At 41.8% G+C, this 12,545-nt stretch overlaps 1 protein-coding gene across 1 annotated transcript in view; it reads left to right on the top strand.

Moving 5' to 3' along the window:
* mtmr7b (myotubularin related protein 7b) overlaps positions 1–12,545 on the top strand; it is a 129,563-nt gene that overhangs the window by 59,000 nt on the left and 58,018 nt on the right. The window contains exon 10 of the mRNA XM_041188124.1: positions 978–1,027. Coding sequence (XP_041044058.1) covers positions 978–1,027 — 50 coding nt within the window. The remainder of the gene's footprint in view (positions 1–977; positions 1,028–12,545) is intronic.

The raw sequence follows: 12,545 nt of genomic DNA, 5'->3' as shown, positions 1-12,545 counted from the left end.
TCCTCTCTTCTGCCTCTTGTTGCAAAGAGGATGTGGTGGCTTTAACTATGGACTTCAGTGATCAAGGTCAATAGTTTACATAACTGAGCTGCATAAAACATGTTTCTGTATGGTGGATCAGGATGGCACGCTTAATTTTATGGAGTGATGTAACAGATTTTAAACAGTTCTGACAAAAGGTCATTGACCATTCTGTTTTTATTTAAGTTTTCCAGCATCTGCAGCATTTTTAAAAATATCTTGGTATCTGAGGTCTGAGTTATGGGGAAGACTGGTGATACTAAACAGTTTTCAACCTTGAAAGCAGATAATTGAGGAGTGATCTTATTGGGATATAGGGTTGTATGCATGCATTTAAAGCAAATGGCATACAAAGGGTGAATCTCAAACACTATTTCAGCCTAAAGCATGACATTAGAACAATGGAGCACAAGTTCCAACTAATAAAGGGTAAACTTGAGGCTAATGTCAAAAAATTACTCTTCATCTTCAGTAATTCATATGACTGGCCTGATAGCTGCTGGATAAACTCTTTAGACACAATTTTATGCAAACTGCCTTGCTGTGGAGTGGGAGGCTTTTCAAGGAGTCAACCAGGTTACATTAATGGAGCAGTGCAATCAGGTGCTAGAGTGCATTACTGTTGGAGGTGCTCTCTTTCTGATGATAATTTTGTGAATGCTCAGAATGATCCCTGTGTGAATGCTCAGAATCGTCCCATGGTGGATGACCATGGCCCCATCAAGACATAAAGGATTCCATTGCAGAATTTGAAGAAGTTCTTCCAGTGCAAAAGGGCTTAAAATGTCTTGAGTTAATTAACAAATGCTATGTAAATGCTGGTTCATTCTTTCTTGCTACAAATTGACCGGTTATTCTGATTCTCTAATCATGATACTAGAGATTTTGTAAAATTGATTGTTTTACGTCATTGTTACTGATTATAATATTCTAAACCCTTCTCATTTTTTTTGTAGGTTTTAATTGAAAAAGATTGGGTTTCCTTTGGACACAAGTTTAACCACAGGTAGCAGGATTAGCAGGATTTAATTGTATGCCTCATAGCATGTTGATATTCTATTTCTCATACCAACAAATATTCAATAGATTTTTTAAAATATAAATTTAATCCAGATTGGAGCAATAGAAGTTCCCAGAGAAGAAATATTCATTGTACTGGTAACTTGACAGTTAGTATGACAAACTTTCTCTGTAATTTTCCTGTATTTAAATTCTTAGATAAAATGCTGGGCTGATAAGCTATCCCAAGGCTTCTGTTAATTCTGCGGAAAACTTGCTGCTAGATATTGTGTTTGGGTCAGACTTAATTCTGCAATTTGGTCTCTTTGCCCCTAGCGTCCGACAGCATAATTGAGCCTGGGAACTTGTTTATTTCTATATTTATTTGTGTAGAAATTCATCTATCATTTGTCAGTATAAGTAGTGAATATCTCATTCACTTATTGTTTTCAGTAAATTTAATAATAGTTATGAACACCCTGTTTTATGTCATTTACAAATATTTTTAATATGAAGGATCTCAGAACAGTTCCCTGTGGAACATCAATAGTTTGTTCTTTCCAGGCAGCACACTTTCAGGTTATTGCCACTGTTTACCCTCTGTCACCAAGGCAGTTGTCAAACCTTCAAGAAGATGTGCCAACTCTTTCGTGACCTTTTAGACCAGGCTTGTCTAACATGTGGCCCCTGAGACCTCTGAACTCGGATGCCAGGCTTGTTGGACATTCAGCTGATATACATTTGAAAAATGCTGTAAAGCTACTTGTCCAATCAGAGGCTGGTTTCCCTCTGCATTGGCTGCTGATAGGCTCACTAGTGCCTCAGGGAGATTGAAGTGCTTTTTTGCGCGCGTGCATGAACTGCACGCTAAACCCGACTCTCCCTCCCCCCATGCCCGCACAGTTGCACTCCGCTCGCGATCCATGTAGGGCAGGCCTTAATTGGTCTGCCTGCTTGAAATTGTGGTGCGGAACAGATCACGGGCGGCAGTCAGCTTCCCGACTGCCCCCACCCACTCCCGCCAAGCCCGCACGTCGAATGTAAAATTCTGGCCCGGGAGTGTGCTTGGAACACACAGACTCACCCTCTCACACTCTAATCATCATCTTTATTTATTACTCATTTTTAAAAATTATCAAGTTATTGCTTTGACATTGTTTTGCTGAGCAATTGTTCCTTTTCATACATCAGCTTTTTAAAAAAAATTAATATTGTGCCAAACCTTATCTTTCTGAGATTTACTTATTGGCCCTTTGAGTGAGAAATAAATTGAAATATGGCCCCCATGTGAAAAGGTTGAACAAGCCTGTTTTGTGCTGACCTCATGAAAGGCTTTGTCAAATGCTTCCAGAAGATCGAAGAAAATTAGTTTTACCGAATTATCCTTTTCCATCGGCTGAGTTATTCCATTCCTATAATTCCGATAGATTTGTAAAGCATGGCCAAAAAGACACTAATTCTTATTTTTAATTACCTACATATACATTTTCAGGAAATTATTTATTTCAATCTCTTTTTTTCTGTTCATCCATCCCATTGAGTATATATTCCTATTAGCATAACTCAACTACTGTAACCCTGAAAATTGACAGATGGCATTTGTGGCACAAAAAATGCCATTCAGTGACCACCTTTAAAAACAAAAGGCCTAATCACCACTCCTCAACTTGCAATTTAAGCACTGTCAACATGTCTCTCCCCATTGACACCCTAGGATCATGATTAAACAGAACATTAACTGAACAATGATATAAATTTTGTGTCTGCAAGAACAGGGCAGAGGCTGGATACTCTGGAATGAGTGTCTCACTTTGCTCCCATCCAGGGCAAAGCAATCCACCTAATTAGCTGTGAATATATAACTCCCCAAAACTGGTGCACTGTGCCATCATTGTGTGCCAGCTACAGGATTGCTACAAATTTCAAAGCAGAAAAGAATCACTTCCTCTGAGTAACTTCGTTGAACTAAAAGCTTGATGTAAATTTATAAATTGGAAAGAATTGAAAAAGTTTAAAAAAAATTAAAAACCCAGTGGAATTAAAAAAAATAAAATGACTTGTGTGTGCAAAAGTACAACTAAAAATCTTTTATTCAATAAAGGATAACCTGAAATCAGACAAGCAAAATGAGATTTTAAAAAAAAATAAGCCTGTCTATTTTCATTTCCTTCACAGAATAAATCTTAGATCGACCTGGACACTATCACACATTATTGTCACTCAGTGCTGCCTTTGTCCGGTCAATTATCAAGACAAAACTGAAATAAACCCCTTCACTTGAAGTTCATGCACTCTTAGAAGTGGAAAAGTAATGGATAAATTAAATGTGCATTTGATGGCAAATCAAGCGAAACAATTAATCCCAGAAAAAATAAAAATTCTTGTAATTTAATACAGGCAAAAACAGCTCAATGTCTAAGTTGTCATTTTCTGCCCTGAGATAAGTTTGCATAGAATTTTATGCATTTGGAAATTCACTGTCAGAAATTTGTGAAATTTTGAAAACATAAATGATGAGTAAAGAGAGAGTGGAGTGGCGTGTTAAGATGTATTAGCACATACATGTTTGCACATTCACCAGTTTATAAGCTATAGCTTATTATAGGTACATATTCACAAGTGCTACTAATTATTTTCCTTTAATATTTTGTAAAATCACAATTTGCTTATTCTTAGTGTTAGCTCCCTATATTAAATGTGTTTTGGGGAGACATGAAAGGCAAGTTATTAAACTGAATGTTCAGTGTGGTTGAAGCGTGTATGACAGTTTACTAACAGCTGAGTGATTCTTGTTCATTTATACTATATTTTATAGTAAAGTTGGTCTACTTCAAAAAACGTTCATTGAAAAGTGGAAAGAAGTTTCTGTTTTTCGTATTTAGAAATGTTAAATTTCGAACTATTTCTTCTGCTCTACTACATTCATATGACCAATTGAATAGTCTGCTTTCACTAGCTGGTTGACCTTGTTCCCTGAACAAATGGTGCACACTGTGTTTATCTTTGAACCTGGCTTTGACTGACCTTGGATTGTTGCATCATGTACCATTTTTAAACATTCTTTTAGTAGAGGGGGGCAAAATTACAAGGGCAGTAAAAGATGCATGATTAAATAAAGCTTTATATGGGCATTATTTAGATACTTTAAAATCCATTGGGCTGGGAGGGGGGTGGGTGTTTATAAAGGATGACTATCAGGTCTTGAAAGAGTGTGTTAGAACCCATTAAAATTTAAAAATAAAATAAAATTCCTTGTTTGTAGAAAAATGCTAAGTATAAAATATTTATACATGAATAACCTGAAATTGGAAAAAAGAAAAATTTCAATATTATTAGAATATTATTTGAGCACAAATGTGAATACACAACAGAAACAAGCTGTACATTATAATATAAGATACTAATAAATAGTCACTAATAAATGCAAGAATAAATTTCAGGAGAAACTTCTTTACTTAGAGAAAGGTGCAAATATGGAACTCCACCATATGCAGTGTATGAGGCAATTAACATAGAGGCATATTAAGGGAAACTAGTTATATTGGCCAAGTTTTGTACTAGTAATGTTGGTAAAACTGTCAGCATATTTGTCATTACATCAGTGAAACTGACGGCAACCTCAAGAATCCACATGTGCGGACTAATGCAAAAATCCAGAACTTGTTGTCAGTGTTTCTATGGGCTGAATTTTGCCGTCGGCGAGCAGGGGGCGGGGCCCGCTTGCCGATGTGTAAAATGACACGGGATGACATCGGGGGGAACTCCCAACATCATCCCGCCCCATTTAAATCTTCAGGAAGGCGGGGGTGCAGCAAAATCAGTTGCGGGCCCGCCGACCTGTCAATGGCCAATTGAGGCCATTGACAGGATCATTAAAACAATTAAAGGACCTGCCTGTCCAACCTTAATGTTGGCGGGCAGGCCAAGAGCCCCGGCGGCAAATAGAAAAAACATGAAACCTCATCCAGCGGTGGGATGAGGTTTCATGCAGGGTTTTAAACATTTTAATAAAGTTAGTATGTATATTATGAACATGTCCCATCTCATGTGACAGGGGGACATGTTAGGGAATTTTTTTTTCTATTTTTAACTTTTTTCAGAGTGTAAGCGATCTCCCTGAGGCAGCACTTAGCCTCAGGGAGATGTGCCCTCTTACGTGTGCAGGCGCAAAAGAGCGCGCTTTCGCTTTTGGGGAATCCCCCCGCTCACACAGGAAGCACATAGCGCTTCCTGCTGGACGAAACACTGGGCGGGCCTTAATTGGCCCGCCCACGTAAAATAGCAGCGGGGCCCGCTTCTCCGGCGGGGATCAACTCCCCGCCCGCCAGAGATTGGGTCAGGCCCACCCGCCTGACTGGCAGAAAATTCTGCCCTATATTTCTCTAAAGATTGCACTGCTGTGGATCTCTGAGACTGCAACCAAGGAAAATTAATGGAACTGATGAGAACTTGAACCCCATGATTATTTTTGTAGTAAAAACTCTTGAAAAGGTTGACCCTGTTGAATAAGGTGTAACTGGATTTTGAATCACAGAAGGAGGCCATTCAGCCCATCATGTCTGCACTGGCTCTCCGAATGAGCAATTCACCGAGGGCCATTCCTCTGACTACTCCCTGTAACCCTGCACGTTCTGCCTTTTCAGATAACAATCTAATTCCTTTTTGAATGCCTTGATTGAACCTGTTTCCATCACACATTCAGGCAATGCATTCCAGACCTTAACCACTAGTTGAGTGAAAACATTGTTCCTCTTTGCTTCTTTTTCCAATTACCTTAAATCTTGTCCTTTCTTTCTTGATCCTTTCATGAGTGGTAATAGTTTCTCCCTATCTACTCTGTCCAGGCTCCCCTTGCTTTTGCATACCTTTATCAAATCTCCTCTCAGCCTTCACTCCTCCAAGGAAAGCAGTCTCAACTTCTCCAACCTCCCTTCATAACTCCTCATCCCTGGAACCATTCTTGTGAATTTTTTCTGTGCTCTCTGCAATGCCTTCACATCTTTTCGAAAGTTTGGCACCCAGAACTGGACGTAATACTCCAGCTGACGCTGAACTATTATCATATAAATTCAGCATTATCTCCTTGTTCTTGTTTTTTATGCCTCTATTAAGAAATGTTAGGATACTGTATGCTTTATTAACTGCTGTTAGGATACTGTATGCTTTATTAACTGCTATCTCAATCTGTTCTGCTACCTTCAATGACTTATGCACATATACAACCAGATTCCTCTGCTCCTGCACTTAGAGTTGTAGCCTTTATTTCATGTTATCCTTAATGGTTAATGGTGTACTAAGTTCATAATTACTGTTAAACAGTCTCATTGACCTGAAAAACTAATTTTATATTTTTTGGAAAGCAAATTGCTCCAATATAAGAAATTCCATATATTTTTAAAATAATTTTCCTAATGTTTGTTTATGTGATATTTTAGCTTCTATTTTGATCCAATCATAGCTATTTGTTTTGCAATCTGATAAATTAAATTAAATGAAGAGATTTGGTGCACTTTATATCCTTGTTTCTGTCTGGGAACACTTCAATGTGATTGGTTGCTCACCCTAACTGCTGATATCACTGCTGCTGCAAACCAGGCGATCCTGGGCAAAATCCCCCCCCCCCCCCCCCCTAGTTGGGGGGGAAGTGTGGGAGCAGGAGTGGGCGGGCGGCCCTCCGATCAGCGCCCCCAATTGGGGGCGCCCCGCCATTTATTGTGGGCAGGCCAATTAAGGCCTGCCCAGTGTGACATCCACACGGAAGCGCTGTGTGGGCGGGGGGTGGGGGGGTGGGGAATGGCAAATGCGGAAGTGCGCTCCGATCTCCCTGAGACTAAGTGTTGCCTCGGGGAGATCAGTTCCCAAAGGGACAAAAGTTATTCTTTGGAAAATTTCATTAACCATGCATGTCCTCTCATGTGACAATGTCACATGAGTTTGGACATGGACATAACTTTAAGTAAAAGTTAATCTTAATTTTTAAATTCAGTCATGAAACCTCATCCCGTCCGTGGATGAGGTTTCATGCTTTTTCAGGTGGCTGCAAGTGCTCCCGACCTGCCTGCCAACCTTAAGGGCCACTAATTGCTTTTAATTGCTTTTTGAATGGCCTCAATAGGCTGTTGACAGGTCGGCGGACGCACAGCTGACTCAGCTGTGCCCCTGCTGACCTGAAAATGCAAATGACGCGGGCTGATGTGGGAGTTCCGCCCAATGTCATTCCGTGTCACTTTACACGTCAGTGAGCGGGCCCCACATGCCGATGGGAAAATTCTTGCTTCTGTGATTCTGTTAACCCTTTGATTTGGTGCCAGGTTTAAACTGCCGTTGGAAAAATGGAAGTCGTTGCTGATTGCAAAATCTGGGCCAAAAAGTACAGTAACTTACAAACAAAATCTACAAACCTAAAAAACTGTAAACTACCATTCACGAGACCCTCAGAGGGTATCCAATCTCTGCCAAATTACATTCTGTAACGATACTTCAGCAAAATTTTGTTATCCTGCTGTGCCAATTCAAGTGGCCTCCAGACATTTTCATCGGTCTTCTCATCCATCTGCTAATTTGTGTGTCTGAAGTTTAAAATGCCTGAAGCCATATACAGGTCTTCTATTCGCCTTTGGCCTTTAATAACTGTACATCTAGTGTGCTGGTGAATGCTCTTCAAATGATTCAACTAAGTGACTAGTGGTGTTGCACAAGAAATTGTGCTGAGGCCTCAACTATTCACTATTTTATTAGTGACTTGGACAATGCAACAAAGCCATATATCTAAGTTTGCCAATGACAGGCCTGTTAACTTAGCATCTGTCATGGGGAAATTGTTGGAACCTAGTATTAAGGAGGTTATAGCAGGGCACTTAGAAAACCTCAATGCAATCAAACAGAGTCAACAGGTTTTGTGAAAGGGAAATCATGTTTGATTATTAGAATTCTTTGAGGAAGTAGCAAACACTAAAAAGGGAAAAACTGATAGGCCAGCCTGCCTACCCCTGCCCCAGTTGAGGCCCTTAAATCCCAAATAATGACCACTTTAGGGCAGCCTCAATTCTCAGCATGGCAGAGCCCAGAAGGTGACCCTGATCAGGCCTCAGGCAGGAAAGGAACGGGGGCGGGTAGGGGGAGCTGAGGGGTGGAATCTTCAGAAACATTGAGTGCTGATTGACTTTCCCAAAAAGATCTTCTATGTAAATTCTCCCATATACTGTGACATTGGCCACAGCTGCAACTGTTGCATGTTTTTTTTTTTATTCGTTCACAGGATGTCGGCATCGCTGACAAGTACTGCATTTATTGCCCTTGAGAAGTTGGCGGTGAGCTGCCTTCCTGAACCAGTGCAGTCCACGTGATGTAGGTACACCCACAGTGCTGTTGGGAAGGGAGTTCCAGGATTTTGGCCTAGCGACAGTAAAGGAATGGCAATATAATTCCAAGTCAGGATGGTATGTGACTTGGAGGGGAACTTGTAGGTGGTGATGTTGCCATGCATCTGCTGCCCTTGTCCTTCTTGGTAGAGGTTGCAAGTTTGGAAGGTGCTGTCGAAGGAACCTTGTTGAGCTGCTGCAATGCATCTTGTAAATGGTACACACTGTTGCCACTGTGTATCGGTGGTGGTGGGAGTGAATATTTCTGGATGGGGTGCCAATCAAGCGGCTGCTTTATCCTGGATCATGTGGAGCTTCTTGAGTGTTGTTGGAGCTGCATTCATCCAGGCAAGTGGAGAATGTACTCCATCATACTCCTGACTTGTGCCTTGTAGATGGTGGTTAGGCTTTGGGGAGTCAGGAGGTAAGTTACTCTCTATAGAATCCCAACCTCTGGCCTGCCCTTGTAGCCACAGTTTTATATGGTTGGTCCAGTTCACTTTCTGGTCAAAGGTATCCTCCAGGATATTGATTGTAGGGGATTCAGTGATGGTAATGCCATTGATTGTCAAGGGGGATGATTAGATTCTCTCTTGTTGGAGATGGTCATTGCCTGGCACTTGTGTGAGACAAGTGTTACTTGTCTCTTATCAGCCGAAGCCTGAATATTGTCCAGGTCTAGCTGCACAGGGAAACAGACTGCTTAAGTATCTGAGGAGTCGTGAATGGTGCTGAACATTGTGCAATCATCCATGAAACTCCCTACTTCTGACTTTATGATGGAAGGAAGGTCATTGATGAAACAGCTGAAATGGTCGGACCTAGGACACTACCCTGAGAAAGTGCTGCAATGAAGTCCCGGGATTGAGATGATTGGCCTCCAACAACCACAACCATCTTCCTTTGAGCTAGGTATGACTCCAACCAGTGGACAGTTTTCCCCCAATTCCCATTGACTTTAGTTTTGTTAGGGCTCCTTGATGCCACATTCTGTCAAATGCTGTCACAATGTCAAGGGCAGTCACTCTCAAGTATGGAGTGCAGCTCTTCTGTCCATGTTTGGATTAAGGCTGTAATGTGCCTGTCTAGAATGTCAAACTTTGTGGTCATGATGAAGCACTTTGGGTTTTTGTTTTGAAGAAATGGAATTCAGATGCTATCATTAGGAAATGCTGGAGACAGACGAGGTTAACAATGTAATGAAGTCAGGAGCTGAGTTGCCCTGGCTGAACTGCAGAGCGTGTTCAGAACAGCACAGCACTAACGGCAATAGACTGTTCATGAAATTGTCACCTTCTTTGACCCAAAGTTGAACATCTAGCCTCACATCCTTTTTGTCACAAAAACTGCCTACTTTCAGTACCATAACATCACCCTTCTCTGCCCCTGTCTTGGTACATCTCTTACTGAATCCCTCATCCATAGCTTTCTTTTCTCCAGATTCTCCTGGATGGGCTCCCATCATTCATCTTCCATAAATTTAAGCTTATCCAAAACTCTGCTACCTGTACCCTAACTTGCACCAGGTCCCATTCATTCCTGACCTCCCTACCCAGAGACCTCAGTCCCCATCCACTGCCATCCTCCTCCGCCAGGCTGAGCTTGATCTCAGTCTGAATAATTTCTCCTTCAACTCTACTCAATTCCTCCAAATAAAAGGTTATGGGTGCCGGCTGTGCCTGCCTTATACATTGATGACCAAGTCAGTGCTGCCTCCTGCTTTCTCCATGAAGTGGAAAACTTGAACAAACTTCATTGGCTTTGTTTTCAATTTCCACCCTTCCCTCACCTTCACCTAGCCCATCTCTGACCTTCCCCTTCAGTTCCTCGAATTCCCTGTCTCCATTTTGGTGATAAGCTATCAACTAATGTTCAGTACAAGCCCATAGACTCCCACAGCTACCTCGACTACATTTCCTCACACCCTATTTCCTATAAGGACTCCATTCCATTCTCCAAGTTTTTCCATCTCTACCTCATCTGTTCTGATATTGCAACATTTCACAACAGTGCTTTTGATATGTCTTCCTTTGTGTTCAACTGAGGATTCCGTCCCAGTGTGGCTGACAGGACCTTCCACTGTGTCTGATCCATTTCACACACTTCTCTCATCCCTTCCCGTCCCTCCCTCCCAAGCCATGATAGGACTCCCCTCGTCTTCACCTTCCACCCCATCAGTCTCTGTATTCAAAGGATGATCCTCCACCATTTCTGCCAGCTCCAGTGTGATGCCACCACCAAACACATCTTCCTTTGCCCTCCCTTTCCTGCTTTCCGAAGGGGCCATTCCCTCCACAACAGCCTAGTCCACCCCTCAGTCACCCTGAATACACCCATCCTTCCCTACAGCACCTTTACATGCAAGCGCAAGAGATGCAACACCTGTCCTTTCACCTCCTCCCCTCTCATCATCCAAGGCCCCAAACATTTCTTCCAAGTGAAACAGCAATATATTTGTACTTACTTCAATTTAGTATACTGTATTTGCTGTTCACAATGTGGCCTCCTCTACATTGGGCCGACCAAATGTAGACTGCGTGACCACTTTGCAGAACATCACCATTTGATCCCAAATGTGACCCCAAACTTCCAGTCGCTTGTCATTTTAATTCTCCACCTTGCTCCCATGCTAACATTTTCCTCCAATGGTCTGCTACAGTGTTGCAGTGAAATCCAATGCAAGCTTGTGGAACAGCATCTCATCTTTTGACACAGCACTCTACATCAGTGCTTCCCAAACTTTTTTCCACTGTGACCCCATATTGAGGCTGGAAAATTGCTGTGACCCCAGAGTGTGAGCCAAGTGGTGAGCGAGGTGGGGAGGGCAAACAGCTATGAAAGCAGGGAAGGGCGGGTTTTGCAAAGCAGCCACCTGTCTAAACTACCGATTCACTGGCTTTTTTGGAGCAGGAATCAAGCCCTAAAGATTGGTGAGTCAGACCATACCCACCATTGAAAATGTCATGAGCATTTATACAGGCCTCATAGCTGTTAACACTTGGTTGGAGCTCAATGGCAGCCATTGCTGCCTTGGAGCATGCAACCCCAAAACTTTGTCTCTCAACCCCACTGCGAGTTGTGAACCACAGTTTGGGAAGGCCTGCTCTACAGTTTTTCAGACTCAACCTTGAGTTCAACAACTGTAGATTATAATCTCTGCCTTCACCTTGTTCTATGTGGTTTTTTTCTTTTTTTTTGTTGTATTGGTCTTGTCTTGCTTCTTTCTTTATCCCTTCATGTTGCAATCAGATGGCACCTGTGTAACCATTCTCCCTGACTTGGATGCAACCTTTGTTTCTTTACTATATGCATTATCGCTCTCCTTGGCTTTTGCATGATGAATTTTTTTGTTCTTTAATCTGCTCTGCTCTCCACCCTATCACAGACCTTCTCTTGCTCTTTCTGCTCTCCTACACTGGCTTAAAAACTCTTACATTTCTATCTTTCTTCAGTTCTGATGAAAGGTCATCCTGACCTGAAAACTTAACTCTGTTTCTCTCTCCACAGATGCTGCCTGACCTACTGTGTATTTCCAGCATATTTTGTTTTTATTTTGGATTTCTAGTGTCTGCAGTATTTTGCTTTTGTATCTGCTGGCCTGTATTTGCTCCTGATCCAGCAGTACTTCAATTTTAAAACCCTCATCATTGTATTCAGATCCCTCAATGGCTTTGTTCCTCCCTGCCGTCTTAATCTCTTCCAGCCCTATGAATCTCTGAAAACTCTGCACACCTTTAACTTCTAGTGCATTGCCTATTTCCTTCACCCACTCGCTGGCAACCTTCAGCTGTCTAAGCCCTAAGATCCTGAATTCCTTCCCTGAAGCTTTTTGCATTACAACATTTTCTCCACCTATGAGGTGCTCCTTAAAACCTATCCCTTTGACAAAGCTTTTGGCCACCTGTCTTAATGGCTTCTTCCCAGGCTCAGTGTCAGTTTTGGTCTGATTTGTGCCCTTGTGAAGCACCTTTAAAAGTTATATAAATGCAAGTTGTTGTTATATGTAATTTTCATTCTGCCTAAATAAGAACCCATAGCACCATGTAGCAACTATGGTAAATTTTTCAGTTGTACAATTTTGACAGTTCGGGTGCAATTGTCCCAGATTTGCACTAAGTGCTCTAGCAGGTGGGAAAAAGGACGTTTTACCCGCCGGCCGCAATG

This window comes from Carcharodon carcharias, chromosome 1 (genome assembly GCF_017639515.1).
Source record: "Carcharodon carcharias isolate sCarCar2 chromosome 1, sCarCar2.pri, whole genome shotgun sequence".
Taxonomy (NCBI): Eukaryota; Metazoa; Chordata; class Chondrichthyes; order Lamniformes; family Lamnidae; genus Carcharodon; species Carcharodon carcharias.
Note: the sequence above shows the minus strand (reverse complement) of the source record. Positions and strands in the feature narration are given on the sequence as shown.